The 15,730-nt window shown below is 39.5% G+C and overlaps 1 protein-coding gene across 1 annotated transcript in view; it reads left to right on the plus strand.

The window, feature by feature from the left end:
* The window catches only part of MPDZ (multiple PDZ domain crumbs cell polarity complex component), a 177,402-nt gene that overhangs the window by 58,475 nt on the left and 103,197 nt on the right, over positions 1 to 15,730 (plus strand). The window contains exons 4-10 of the mRNA XM_081103221.1: positions 3,987 to 4,196; positions 4,676 to 4,815; positions 5,437 to 5,650; positions 6,398 to 6,526; positions 8,076 to 8,285; positions 11,119 to 11,233; positions 11,578 to 11,666. Coding sequence (XP_080959347.1) covers positions 3,987 to 4,196; positions 4,676 to 4,815; positions 5,437 to 5,650; positions 6,398 to 6,526; positions 8,076 to 8,285; positions 11,119 to 11,233; positions 11,578 to 11,666 — 1,107 coding nt within the window. The remainder of the gene's footprint in view (positions 1 to 3,986; positions 4,197 to 4,675; positions 4,816 to 5,436; positions 5,651 to 6,397; positions 6,527 to 8,075; positions 8,286 to 11,118; positions 11,234 to 11,577; positions 11,667 to 15,730) is intronic.

Genomic DNA, 15,730 nt, shown 5'->3' on the forward strand with positions numbered 1-15,730 from the left:
TAAAAAGCAAGATGGGAGTCAGGTTATTTTTATTAAACATTTTTCATTCATAAACATATGAACAAGTTTATCAAGGAGAATAAAATCCGTTCTCATTTCTCAAGGAGAGTAGTTCAGAAAGCTGCTTTAATAATGTCATAGGAAAATCTGAAGCAGACTTTGTGCTTTTTTTATGGGCATAAACTTGAAAATTTAAAAACAAGCCATTTGTATGATAACATAATTAGAGTTTTTACATGTGTGATGCCTTTAATATTTGCTTTTCGGTTTTTTTAAATTCACAAGATTTATTGTTGGCTTGTATTTTTTTTTGTTAAGCCTCACTTTGGATATTTTTCCATTGATTTTTCAAATTCTTTATTGTATTAAATGTCTCCTTTCCGCCCCCCCCCCCCCCATGGAGCCCTTCTAGCCCACCCCTACTCCCCACCCCAGGCTTTCACCACCCTATTATCTGTGTCCATGGGTTATGCATATGTGCATACAAGTTATTTGGTTGATCTCTTCCCACCCACCCACCCACTCACCTCTGCCTTCCCTCTGAGATTCCACAGTGTGTTACATGCTCCTGTGTCTCTGGATCTGTTTTGTTCATCAGTTTATTTGTTAATTAGATTCCATGAACAATATGAGTGAGATCCTGTGATACTTGTCTTTCTCTGACTGGTTTATTTCACTTAGTGTAATGCTGTATGTGAACTTCAAGGGCCAGGAGAAGACAGGAGGAGTTATTGACATTGGTTAAACCTCTCACATATTTGGAGAAAACACTGATATTTAACACTTTTATACATTTTCATATGATAATATACTTGCTCTGGTGCTATAGCTTTACCCTTGGGATGCCCTACCACCTTGTCTTACATGTATCCGAGCTTATACTTCATCAGTTAACTTCACATGGATACACTTTGTTCTTGGAATGTGATTTGTTAATTCTGGCTTACCATAGTAGAAATCCAAATATTTTTCCTATGAAATACCCCATAGGCCTTAGGTCTGGGTGTGTTGGATCCTCAGCATGTCAAAAATTTCATTATGCCATCTGCTTCAACCTGAGCAGTGTTATCTTCTGCTGGCAGGCTTTATTGAAGTGCCTGCCGGGCTCAGGATAAAAAAATAAGCAGGTTTGGCATAAGAAGCTTGCTTTTGAAAAAATAATAATTGATCATGTGCCTGCTCTAGATTTAAAATACCCATTTGAAAGTATTCCCAGAAGCCTCATCTAAGCACATTGATCTCTTTTTCATCTGTGGTTGAAGATAGCATTTATTATGGTTGAATAATTGGTAACTTTGGTAAGTTGTTGAGTTTTCTGTTTTGTTTTTAAGGCACAGATTGGTGATACATTGTGAAATATTTTGATTACTTCTGTTAGTGGAAGCTCTTTACCTAATATCCTATTTGCAGAAATGATACCTTAAATGACTTTTTCTATATATATATAATACAAAGATGGTAAGAATGCCATGATGAAAAAAAGCTAACTTATACGGTGTCTGCTATATATAGTGTGTGACTTTGCTAATTTTGTCATCTGTAAAATGAAAATAAAGTTATTTGGAGGCTTGTTGGGGAGATGATATTAGAGTAGGTCCTTATAAAATGAATAGACATGTATTCTGCAAATGTTTGTTGAATGCCAGCTCTGTGCTAGGCACTCTTCTAGATAATGAGGATGTAATTCAGAAAAAAAATAGATTCCTCCACTGGAGAATTCCACATTCTAGTCTGTCTTGACTGAGATGAAAGCTCCATGGCAACAGGGTACATGCTGGGTGGCAATAAGAACCATGAAGGAAAATACTTGAGGGAAGGATGTACCTGACGGGTAAAGGGGGCAACTTGGCAGTTTGAGGAAAGGTGAAGTGGTCAGTATAGCTGGAGCTATGGGGACACAGTGCAAGGGGATGAGTTCAGAGAGTGATCCCGAAACACAATTGGTATCACCTTGCTGATAAATAATTATAGGTATAAAGTTAGATTCCAGACACTCTATGGAAATACGAAATCAGGATTGGCTGTTTGCACTCTTCTGTCAATTATTTAGCTTTAACTTGGGGCTCCTTATAGCGGGCACACAAAAGTAATTAGAGAATACTTTTCCAAATGGAATTATTTTTGTTGTTTACATTATATCATTGTATCTGGAATTTGCCAGTTTGTAAAGTTTAAAGTCCTCCAGATTGGCAACTCTGCCCAAGACTTCTGAGAGCAACAGCAAAGGAGTTCAACTCAAATACTGAGTTAGAGGAAAGAATCACACAACACAGAACCAATTGCAAGTTTAGGAGGTTTGTTCCCAAAACGTCCCTCCAACATTTAACTGGAAGGACCAAAGAACTTACTGGGCTATTAAACTCATGGGTGTGGTCTATTTTACGGAAAGATTACAGGTCAAATATTAGCTAAAGGAAGAGACACATAGCTCGGTCTGGTAGGATTTCAAACCAAAGCTTTTATTTTTCTTAGGAGATATCTTTCCCCGGATCAATGCATGGCAGTAAGCATGGAGTATTGCCAACCAGCAAGCTCACCTGAGCTCTGTGTTCAGAGTTTTTATTTGAACACTAGAGGCCCGGTGCATGAAATCATTCACGGAGAGGGGGGTTCCCTCCGCCCAACCTGCACCCACTCCAATTGGGGACCCCTCAGGGGATGTCCGACCACTGGTTTAGGCCCGATCCCTCTCACAATCTGGGACCGCTGGGTCCTAACCACTCACCTGCCTGCCTGCCTTATTGCCCCTAACTGCCCCTAACTGCCTGATCACCCCTAACTGCCCTCCCCTGCCGGTCTGATCTCGTCCCAACTACCCTCCTCTGCTGGCCAATTTGGTTCTGATTGGTCAGTTTCTATCCCAGTCAGACTCAAAAGCTCCGCCTCTTAGGCAGCCATTGGCTCCTCACAGTTGACCCAGATTTGGTTCTGACTGGTCAGTTTCTATGCCAGTCAGTGTCTCTGGGCCTATCAACGGGGCCTGATCAGAAAGGCGAGGCTGATCAGCTCCGGTGGAGACTTGGAGAGAAATGGAGGCAAGGCTGTTGGCCAGGTCAGGAGAGAAAGAGAGGCAAGTTCCGATCAACGGCTGCTACAGAGGCTACGGATCAGACCCTGCCTCTCTCTCTTTCTCTGCAGGCCTCTCTCCGGATGTGATCTGCAGCCCCCTAGGCAGTCAGTGCTGGGTCAGGGCGTCCACAGTGGCCCCAGTTAGTGCTGGGTCGGCAGGGCAACCCAGCACTGACTTCCAGTCTGGTGGAGCCTTAGGTCGTAATCAGTTGTTATGACCCTGGCTCTTTATTATACAGATCATTTCATAGGTATGATTCATTGACTGATTGCACCGGTGGCTGAACATAGTCTCAGAATTTGAGTTGATATCTTGTGACCTTGAGGCCTACCATGAATAACAAAGATGCTCCTATTGTCTGGGAAATCCCAGGGGTTTAGAATTTAATTCCTAGGTGCCACAGACAAGAGCCAGACTGCTCTTTGGGGAAGACCAAATTCTTTGCTACATACATTGTTATAAAAATTCACACAATATGGAAAGGGAATGGCCCCCTGGAGTCCCATCTCTCTGGAATAACTAGTGTTAGTATTGCTTGTTTGTTTTATATTATTCCAATGTTTAATAAAGTTCATTGAATCATATTATATTGTAGCTTTTTTTTTTACTTTAAAGTGTATAAGGTGTATATGTTTTTGCATGTGCTTTAATGAGTACCCTGAAGTTGAACACTGGATATAAATTTAAAAATATTTTGTTATCTAATAAATAGTGATGCATTTCACATCTACACAGTTTTTTGCATGTTATTTTAATTTTTCTCATTGAAATAAATTTTTGAAATATAATTGCTTAATTAAAAGGCATGACCAGTTTGAAATTTGGTATGTACTTCATTATTACCTCTTTTGGGATGTTTCCTATTTAATTGTTTATGGGATGTTGAAATTGTTAATGACTTTCATATTAATCTTAGGTAAACATTGCAACTTCAGCAATTTCAAATGTAGAATGTGCCCATATTCCACATCTCAGCCCAGCTGTCATTACTACTCTGCAAAATGAATCATTGTTATCGTCCCAAAACAGTGGGAATCTGGAAGTACTTACAGCTGCAGGTACTCCACACATCAATGGGAAAACTGCTTGTGATGAATTTGATCAACTGATCAAAAATATGGCCCAGGTAAGAACATTTTTTCTTTTTAGTTGTGATAGAGTGTATAATATCTTAAAAGAATGTAATCAAGTCCTGGATAATTTGAAGAATATTTATATGTTTATCTTATGTAACATGTTAAATATACATTAAATATATATGTATTAAATGTAGTATTAAACATATTATTATTTATTAAGACATTGATAACATCTGAAAAAAATTGGAATGAAAATGAAGTAGATTTTGTTTGGATGGCTCAGAGATTTTTCTATTCCATTTCTTTAAATTATCACATTTTCAACTGAGTATTATGTTTTATGTTCTAGAAATAGTCACCAGTATAAATAAAATGTCTCATTCTAGGTGATGAGGGATCAAGGTTATTTTAGAAAAAAAAAAAGAATTTATTGAGTTTTTTTTAAACAAAGGAATGCCACTAATAAGATGACTACAAGTGCAAGGATTAGCTTTTAATTTTATTTCTTGCTTTGCTTCCTGGACAGGGTCGCCATGTAGAAGTCTTTGAGCTCCTCAAACCTCCCTGTGGAGGCCTCGGGTTCAGTGTTGTGGGACTGAGGAGTGACAACCGGGGAGAACTGGGAATATTTGTTCAGGAGATCCAAGAGGGCAGTGTGGCTCACAGGTGAGACTGGCGGGCTGCTGGTCTGGGTTTGATACCATATTCGGGAGGTGTTGATCACCCTGGGAGAATGTAGAGAAGCAAAATGAATGGAAACAAACAGGAATCCAAAAATAATGATAATAACCAGTTTTTTAGACATCATTGGCATTGCTTTGATAAAATGTTAGTCCTTTTGAAAGAAGAGTAGCTTTTCAATATAGTTATAACTTAATCACTTTTTAGTAAAGAAAGAAAAATTTGATGAGGACATCTTCTGAATGTTAGTAAATGGACTCTTCTGATTATATTTTAAAATTACTATTTAGAAAACTATCCATGTGGCCCATGATAATTTAAAAGATTTTATTAATGCCTCCTCGCTTTTATTTGTAGAAGATAGGCACATCCAAGTTTTAATGAAAAGGTTGGGTCGCTGAAAGAAGAGGGCTCTACGATGGGGGGAGTTCATTAGATACACTGGAGCCAAAGTCTATGCTTTTAAAAGTCAAAGTCCCAGAAAAAGCTACCTAATTGTGGATATTAGAAAATAGAGTTAAAGTAATCTGATGCTGTACGCCAGAAAAGCTGTCATTGTCTTGGGAGCCATCAGGTATCTTTTACCTCCTTTCTCATTCTTGATAGAGATGGAAGATTGAAGGAAACTGACCAAATCCTTGCCATCAATGGACAGGCACTTGATCAGACGATCACACATCAGCAGGCCATCAGCATCCTGCAGAAAGCCAAGGACACTGTGCAGCTCATTATTGCCAGAGGCTCGTTGCCTCAGCTCATCAGTCCCATGGTTTCCCGCTCCCCATCTGCAGCCAGCACAATTTCCGCTCACTCTAATCCGGTGTGTATGTAAGATTTTCACAAGAAATAGAACTCATTTTCTACTTCTTTTTTATAGGTTTCTAGATGACTATTTTACATTTTCCTTAGGTTCTTTGTATTTCTTGAGTTTTTGCCTTTTTATTCTTTTATCTCTCCCTCGCCTGGAATAGTTGTTATTTAATTTTGATAAGTTTCTGGCTTCTAAAACTATTTTTACAATATTTTGTATAGTTTCTTTTTTTATTTGGTAACATCTCTCAAATGAAAATAAATCAGACCTTTTACAAAATTGACTCTATCTGCCGACAGATATAATCTTGAGTTTGCTTTGTAATTTGTCAATTATACTTTGTATTATTGTTATAGTTAGCTGTCTATGATGACGTTAAGAAGTAATCTAAATTTGGAATCTTGCAAGGCAGGATAATGCAGAAAACATTTTTAATACATAAAAGTTTTTTCCTTGATCTTTCCTTTTTAAAGAAAAAGTTCTACAAAAGATCTCCCAAATCAATGCCTATCTTTACCTGGTTAAATGTGGTCACTATGATGATGTGTTTATAATTTCAAGATTGATTATGCAGTAACAATCTTTTGAAACGAACATGTAACTAAACAAAAGAGACATGTCTTACGACTCATTTTTATGTTTGAACTCAATTATTTAATATTACTCATAAAATAACTTTCACAGAAATCTCAACTGTAATGAAAATTTTAGTTTTTCCTAAATATGTTCAGATTCTTACAGGAGCTTTATTTTCAGGTTCACTGGCAGCATGTGGAAACTATTGAATTGGTGAATGATGGATCTGGTCTGGGATTTGGCATTGTCGGAGGAAAAGCAACTGGTGTAATAGTAAAAACCATTCTGCCTGGAGGAGTGGCTGATCAAGTAAGATACTCCCAACAGGTGTTCATGCTGTTTTATTAAATAACATGGCTTCATCTTTTACATTATCTGCCAGAAAGAAGAAACTGTGGCCTTAGATAATATCAAAGAAGCTGAGTTAGACTTTTCTGTTTTGCTGGGCTGTCCCTAAATTGTTTTTTTTTTTAAAAACTTGGGGAGAAATACCATTGAAAGGGGAAGATTGATCTTAAGTTAAAGGAATAGACCATCAGACTAAAGCCCAAGTTATGGTTTTGATCATTGTAGAGATAGCAGTTCTTTATTTTATGATCGTAAATCAAATTTATAAACCTAGTCAACTGTTTTATGGCCACAAGATTCTATTGAAAAAGGAACAGTGCTGTAGTAGGGAAAAGCACACGTTCATCTTGTCCTTTTAGGGATGCGTCACTGGTGTCGTCTTTGTCTATGAAACCCGGCCTGTTTTTGTCACTGGGCTTGTACATTAAAGAATTGCCATTTATGCTAGAATTGCCATGTTGGAATCTATGTGGCAAAATTTTCGTTGATTATTATAATTTGTGTCTTCTTAGACAAGTTCAACTAATGTAAGTATATTTGTGCTTTGATTGTAACTTTTCATAATGATGTTTGCTTTTACAGTTGTATTTGAACTTAGGAGTCATGTTCATCTATTTGTCATATTCATGTGTGAAAGTCAGATTTATTGGCAGAGATATTGACAGTAACACAATAGTTTGACATTTTTAAAAATATTAGCCAATATCTAGCAGTATCTGGTGAAATCCCTTTAGTTGACAGACTTGTGATAAATAAGTTTTATCTTCAGTGTAGAGCCGCACTGTTCAATACTGTGGGTAATTGCCAGGTGTCACTTTTTAAATTCAAATTTAAATTAATTAAAATAAACAAAGTTACAAGTTTAGTTCCTCATTTGGTCTGGCTACATTTCATGTGCTCTATAGCTGCAGGTTGCTTGTAGCTGCCTTATTGGACAATACAGAACATTTTCATTCTTGCACAAAATCCTAGTGGCCACTGTATAGAGGCTTATAAGACTGCTTGCCACTCCCCATCTATCTGAATTTTTATCTCACCATTATATCATCCGCAAATGAATTCTTTAGAAATATTTATAACTAAATGGCAAGGCAGAAAATTGTGGTGTCATTGCTTTCTTGTGGTTCATACTATATTTTGTGTAATATATATTTGTGTAGTGACTTATACTATATCTTTGTTTAATGGCATTTTCTTCCTCTATCCCTCAAAAAATTCACAAAGAGGCTTAATATTTTCTTGTATCTAGTAGGTAGAAATCAAATTGAAAAGCTTATATTGACTATCAATTTAAGGAATATTTGTGAATTTTAGTTACTTATATCACATTGAGTGATATTAGGCTGCTTCAAAAATGTAGTTAAAAAAACAGTTAAAATCACAGCCACATGTGTAGTGTCCTATGATTGATATTTCGTATCATTGATTTTTTATTCCCTTTCCCTCATTTAGGACTTCTCTGATGAGGTAATAAAAATAAAGCCTGATAAACCAATCTCTTTTTATTCAGCATGGGCGATTGTGCAGTGGAGACCACATTCTAAAGATCGGTGACACAGATCTAGCAGGGATGAGCAGTGAGCAAGTAGCACAAGTCCTCAGGCAGTGTGGAAACAGAGTTAAACTGATGATTGCAAGAGGTGCCCTAGAAGAACCGGCAGCACCCACCTCTCTGGGCATCACCGTGTCCTCATCCCCATCCTCTACACCAGAGATGCGGGTAAGTAGGTGAAAGTTCATGGGGTAGGTCATAGACAATAGCACCTAAATGATAGGATGTTTGTTTTGAAACTAGATTTATTAATATTTATATGTTAGGGATATATGCAAAACCGATTGACACTGACAAGAGTTCGGTGAAGGCCTTAGAGTGGGGCGGCAGGTGTGCGCTAGAAGGGGATCAGTGGGGAGACAAAAGGGATATTTGTAATACTTTGAACAATAAAGATACATTTTTTAAAAAATGAAACAAAATTCAAATATAGAAATGTTTCGGCACAAATAATATGTTATTAATTATGAATAATGTGTAACATGAAAAATAGATTGATTAAAAATTCTAGATGACTATTTTACATTTTTCTCTAAGCAGTACATTTATGAGAGTAATGTTCTGTAATACAGAAAAGTATTAAGGAATTATTTGCTACAAATACCGGAAATGTTGGATACTTTTTCTTACATTGAAGGCCCTCAGTAGGGTGTGGTGAATAAAGCTTATTAACACCTTTTAATATTGTTTTATGGCATATCATACAACTGTTATCAGATTTATAATGAGAAGTCACTATTCTTCAGCCAGTTATTATAAATTTTTAAATAAAAGTTATGTTTTTGAGATTGTAACAAAAGCTTTACCCATATGCATAACCTCCCATCTATGTTTGTAACAATATAACAACAGCTAAAAAATTTCATAATTATTCAAATGTGGTGATTATCACAAATACTTCAGATCACAGTATGACTGTAGTGCATAAAAAATTCAACAAAACCATTTTATCTAGAAATCATATATTTAAGGAGAGTATTACACTCAATTTTTAGATTAGCTTTATAGCAAATGTAAATTCTACATTTTTCTCTAATAGTTCTAAAAACATCTGATTTTTTCTATTGAAGTTTTTGTTCTAACCAGTTGCTTCGAATTCTTTTTTTAGTATCCTAACCTCTTCCACAGACCCTTTTAAACTTTATTAGAACACTTGAAATTTCCATGAGTCTCTTGTTTTCAAGATTGCGTTTGGTTGCTATTTTTTGCAGAAAGAAAGAGAGCTTGTTTATGAAAGTATTTAAGTGGCATTCTTTTGTGATAAACAAAAACATTTTATTCAGCATATATAAATGAATGCAATACCGAGACCCACTTGATGTAATTGAAAGCTTAGAAAAATATCTATTCTGTGCATATCATCATTTCTGAAGCTTGTGCCCCTTTTAAAACCATTCGATAGTCAAATTGCCACCCTCTAAAATAGCACTCGCATAAGTCTTATTAAAAATAGAAAACACATTTGTTTCCATTGAAGCAGATTTCATCCTGTCATTTTCTTGTAATTATCTAAACTTTAAACTTTTTGCTAAGTTTGCACAGATAATTATGTGCAGTGAGGAAAACTAAATGGAACTTTACAATAAAATTATATCTCGTTTAGGTGAATTATCAGTGAGATACAATCAGAGTTTACTTAAAAAAAAAATCAGAAAACATCACCAGCTAGCCCCAACCAGCATGTCTATTCAAACTGATAGCCTGAATTCTGTCCTGATCTTCTTAGAGTTATTTGTAAAATGCTGACACCCCTTTAGTATATAATGCCAATAGCTTAATGAGAACTTATTGCACTAATCCACTAATGCTTAATTCAGGGACTCTTGCCCTTCAGGTCAACATAGAATTAATAGCAGTGCTGCATGTTAAAGAAACCTGTGTTCTGCTATCATTGCAGGAAGTAAGGGAATCATAGCAGAAAGGCAGACTTTCCTTACAGGTAGCTTTTAAAATTAGAGTATGAATTTATAAAACAAATACAGGGACCATTTTAAATGGTTCATGGGTACATTTCACTGATTTAAAAAAAAATAATCATCAGCCCTAGCCAGTCTGGCTTTGTGGATAGAGTGTCGGTCTGTGGACTGGAGGGTCCTGGGTTCGATTTCGGTCAAAGGCACATGCCTGGGTTGTGGGCTCGGTCCCCAGTAGGGGGTGTGCAGGAGGCAGCCAATCAGTGATTCTCTCTCATCATTAATGTTTCTCTCCTTCTCCCTTCCTCTCTGATATCAGTAAAAATATATTTTAAATAGTAATCATCAGTCTTTTAATAATATTTCTGAAGGATAGAGGAAGTCATATTTATGGTGTTAGAATCAACTGTCAACTTGGGATAGTAACAGTAGCAAAGTGTCCTGAGAGGACACAGTGGCCCCTGCATTCCCCTGGGGCTTTACATACTGCAGAGCACTTCAGAGCCGGGGTTCTGCAACCAGCCTGTCTGCATTTGAATTCTGCCTCTGCTAGAATTCTTACTGTTTGTCCTTGGAAAGGGCTGTGTTCCTCAGTTTCCCCAGAGAAAAGCTGACAGTGATTGTGCCTACCGCAGTAAATGTGAGCTGGACTGTTGTCCTTATTCCTGATAGACATTTGAAAGTTAGAAAAATTCAATAGCAAAGCCAGATTTGAACTTGACCTGAATTCAAAATGTGAGTTCTTTCAACCTCCTAAATCCTTAACACATGCAGATGAGCATCTTGGAGAATGGAATTTGATCCTGAGAAACTATTTGATTTCTGAAGTTTTGTTTACACAAACAGCATTGTATTTCTGTGATAGGGGGTGTGTTCAGGTTTTCTGCTGACATTCCCTTGTGGCACAAATATGATGCTCAGTGCACATTAACAAGACTGAAGGAGTAATCAATCACACAGTGAGCCTCCAGCAGAGTTCTCTGACACCTAATTACACCTTATTCCAAAATAAAGATGCGGCTTTTTGAGTTACCTTGTTTGTTTACATGTTTATTTTTCTGGGTATTTACTTATCTACTTTATTTTAGGTTGATGCTTCCACTCAGAAAAGTGAAGACAGTGAGACATTTGATGTGGAACTCACTAAAAATGTCCAGGGATTGGGAATTACCATTGCTGGTTACATTGGAGATAAAAAACTAGGTAGTTTTAAACATTGTTATGTTTTTTTAACTTGACAATTGCCTCTAATGTAATTACCTTATGAGTTATTGAATCATATTTATATATTTTTATATTATTGGATAAACAGATTGAAAACTTTTCTAGGAACAACTTAATGTATGTGATTGTGATTTTGTATTTATGAGACAAAACCATTGTCTCATCCTCTGGCCTAAGTTTCTACTACTGGTTTTGTTTGTGTGGCTTGCTGATGTATATGCCCTCAAAATTAGGACTGTATATTTGGATACTAGAGGATGGATATTATTTAGTTGAGTGATTTTCATAAATAATAAAAAACACACAACTATTTCCAATCTTAGAACCTTCAGGAATCTTTGTAAAGAGCATTACGAAGAGCAGCGCTGTGGAACATGATGGCAGAATCCAAATTGGAGACCAAATTATAGCAGTGAGTAGCACATTTAATTTTGCTTTGTTTAATTGTCATCGTTGAGAAGTGCATTCTCCTCCTTTACTCAGTTTTGAGAACTACATTTAGCTTGATATTAATTTAAGCTTGCTTTGTTAATTTGACTCTCATTACAATGACCGGTTTTATTATTTTTTGGAATTAAGAGCATTCAATAGAAGCTTTACCGATTTCACCTCTCAAGGTGGGACTTCATTTGTGAATGATTTGTGACATATCAGATTTCTGGTTATAACATTAATATAATAGTTATACATTGGTTACTAGTACATTCATATCATAGTTAGACTGTAGTTGCAGACACCCAGGTAAAGACCAGTTGTCATAGTCTCTGGTTTGCTTGCATCTGAATTTGGGATGTTTGCATTTTCTTCCTTAGGTTAGCAGAACGACACTGTTATTGTTGACTCCATCACTAGCTCTAAGACTATACAAGAATACAGAAAAGACACAACCTCTCTAATTAATCAACCCACCATTCTTACTGTAGTAACATCACTAGGCTTTGAGCACATGGCTGTTCAAGGCAGTGTACAAAAGGATCTAACTTCCAGTTCAGTGTTCACTGGAAACGGGACTACCTAACTCCTTCTGAGAACACAAACCCCAAAGACCCTGCAAAGAGGGCTTCCTGGTTAAAAACTTCAGGAAAAACTGCAGGCGATATACTCTCTTAGGGATTCACAATGGACATGGAAAAAAAATCAAAGACTGAGAAGTTCTGCAGAAGAGAAACTTGTTTAACTCTTTTACATAAGTATTTCCTAAACTTCTTTAATAATGGTTTCTTTCTATCTTCAAACACATGTTAATATCCTTTGGAAGACATTTTGAGGAATGCCAGTTTATTTTAATACTGGAGGCCCAGTGCACGGATTAGTTGCACATTGAAAGGAAATTAATTAGAAGGTGGCCAGTGGGGCGGGACTAGGTGAGATGGGCTGGACACGCCCTGGAGCCAACTTCCCGCAGTCCCTCCCCAGCCTGCTGCACCTGGGGTGACACCAGGGCTCAAAGGGTATCTGCAGAGTGAGCAGGGTCCCTCCAGCACGTGGGGTCCCTCATCCTGGCCTGCGGGGATCGGGCCAAAACCAGCAGTCCGACATCTCCTGGGGCGTCCTAGAGTGTGAGAGGGCACTCTGCAAAGATGCTGTTGCTCAGCGGCTCCAGTGTTGAGCATCTGCCCCCTGGTGGTAAGAGCGCATCATACCTACTGGCCAGTCACTTAGCCCTTTTTATATATATATTAGAGGCCCGGTGCACAAAAATTTGTGCACTCGGGGGAGAAGGGGGGATCCCTCAGCCCGGCCTGTGCCCTCTCGCAGTCTGGGACCCCTCGGGAGATAACGACTTGCTGGCTTAGGCCTGCTCCCGGGTGGCAGAGGGCAGGCCCAATCCCTAGGTGCAGCCCATGGTCGGGCTCAGAGCAGGGCTGATTGGGGAGTTGGGGCGCCACCCCCTGTCATGCACAGAGCAGGATGGATCGGGAGGTTGTGATGCCACCCTCAGTCACGCTCAGGGTAGGGCCGATTGGGGGGTTGGGGCACCGCCCCCTGTCACACTCAAGGCAGGGTCGATGGGGAGGTTGCGAAGCCACCCCCTGTCACGCGCAGATCAGGACCATCGGGATTGGGGCACTGCCCCCTGTCACTCACAGAGCAGGGCCCATCAGGGGGGTTGGGGCTCTGTACCCTGTCACGCACAGAGCAGGGCCTATCAGGGGGTTGGGGCGCCGCACCCTGTCACACTCAGGGCAGGGCCGATGGGGAGGTTATGGCTCTACCCCATCACACACAGAGCAGGGCCTGTGGGGGGAGGGTTGGGGCCCCGCCCTCTATCACCCACAGAGCAGGGCTGATTAGGGGGCTGGGCCGCCCCCACGGTCACACTCAGGGCAGGGCCGCTGATGAGGTTATGGCTCTACCCCGTCAGAGACAGAGCAGGGCCCATGGTGGGGGTTGTGGCGCTGCACCCTGTCACACACAGAGCAGGGCCGATCAGGGGGTTGGGGAGCTCCCCCCTATCAAGCACAGAGCAGGGCAGATCAGGGGATTGGGGTGCCTTCACCCGTCACAAACAGAGCAGGGCGGATGGCCCCGCCCCCTGTCACACACACAGCCTCAGGGCGATCAGGGGGTTTGGGCGCTGCCCCCTGTCACGCTGATCCCGGTGCCGGGAAGCCTCGCGGCTCCACTGATCCCGGTGCTGGGAGGCATATTACCCTTTTACTATATAGGATAGAGGCCTTGTGCATGGGTGGGTGCCGGCTGGTTTGCTCTGAAGGGTGACCTGGATCAGGGTTGGGGTCCCCACTAGAGTGCCTGGCCAGCCTGGATGAGGGGATAATGGCTGTTTGCAGCTGGTCACACACCCTTCAGGTTGGGTGTCCCCACTGGGGTGCCTGGCCAGTCTGGGTGAGGGGCTGAGGGCTGTTATCAGGCTGGCAGGTGACTGAAGCTCCCAACTGCTCTTTTTTTTCTTTCTTTTTTTTATTCTGGGCCAGCTTTAGCTCTGAGGCTTGGCTCCAGCTCTTAGGCCTCGGCTGCTGAAAGCAGGTATCTGGTTTGTTTGGGTTCTATAATCGAAACACTGTTTCAACTCCAGCTCTGAGATCCCGGCTGGCTGAAAGCAGGTTTCTGAGGTTTTGTTTAGCTTCTATATTTGTAACAATGTTTCAAACTGCAAGTTCAGAGGCCGGCAGCGGCAGGCGGGGAACGTTGGCTTCCTCTGTCACTGAAGCAAGCAAGCCTCATGTTTGCTTCAAGCTGCCTGGCTGCCGGCCACCATCTTGGCTGGCAGTTAATTTGCATATCGCCCTGATTAACCAATGGGAAGAGTACCGGATGTACGGCTAATTACCATGCTTTTCTTTTATTAGATAGGATGTGTTTGTTTAATCTTAATTAATTATCTGTGGTTTCCTTGGGAATGTCAGAAAGTAGAATGTTAGGATAGAATAGTTCTTGGTCATAGCAGCATTATTCACAATAGCTAAGGTAAGGAAGTAATGTTGGTGTCCCTGATGGATGAATAGATAAACAAAATGTGATGTATATACAATGGAAAATTAATGATACAAAGAAGGAAATTCTGCCACATCCTACAACATGGATGAACCTTGAGGACATTATGCTAAGTAAAATAAGCCAATCACAAAAGGACAAGTACTATATGATTCCACTTACATGAAGTGCCTAGAGTAGTTAAAATCATACAAGCAGAAGGCAGAATGGTTGTTTTGAGGGATTCGGTGGAGGGGGAAATGAGCAGCTGCTGTTTAATGGGTACAGAGTTTCACCTTGGTGGATGAAAACATCTGGAGATCTAGTGTATGACAGTGTGAATATACTTAACACTCCTGAACTTTATGTATAGTTAGAAAAGGTTAAGACAGGGGTGGGCAAACTTTTTGACTCGAGGGCCACAATGGGTTCTTAAACTGGACCGGAGGGCCTGAACAAAAGCGTGGATGGAGTGTTTGTGTGAACTAATATAAATTCAAAGTAAACATCATTACATAAAAGGGTACGGTCTTTTTTTTTTTTTTTTTTTTTTAGTTTTATTCATTTCAAACAGGCCGGATCCGGCCCGTGGGCCGTAGTTTGCCCACGGCTGGGTTAAGATGATAAGTTTTATGTTATGTGTTTTCTACCATAATTTAACAGGAAAGGTAGAGGTGTCCTTTATCTGTTGCCATTTGCTCCTGTATTCAGCTCCCTGAGTTCTGGGGCTTAGTTCTGTAAAACTCCTAACTGCACCTGTTCACCTCTTAATCGACTATAAGGATTGGATGTGCTCGCCTCTGAGCTGGCTGGTTCCTGTAAAGAGCCTTCCCATGGTATCTCCATTTTAACCTACACTGAAAATTAACTACTTTAAGTTTGTTTTTTTTTTTGTTTTTTGAGTAAAGTAAAGGAGAGTGAATACAGATTATAAATACATATTTGATACTGAATTAAAAATTGAAAACACAGCTACGTTTTCCCCCCTAAGCTGTATAATTTAACTCATTAGAAAGTTTTTTAAAATTCTCTTGAGATACA

Source organism: Myotis nattereri (assembly GCF_964212035.1).
Source record: "Myotis nattereri genome assembly, chromosome: 12".
NCBI classification, from domain to species: domain Eukaryota; kingdom Metazoa; phylum Chordata; class Mammalia; order Chiroptera; family Vespertilionidae; genus Myotis; species Myotis nattereri.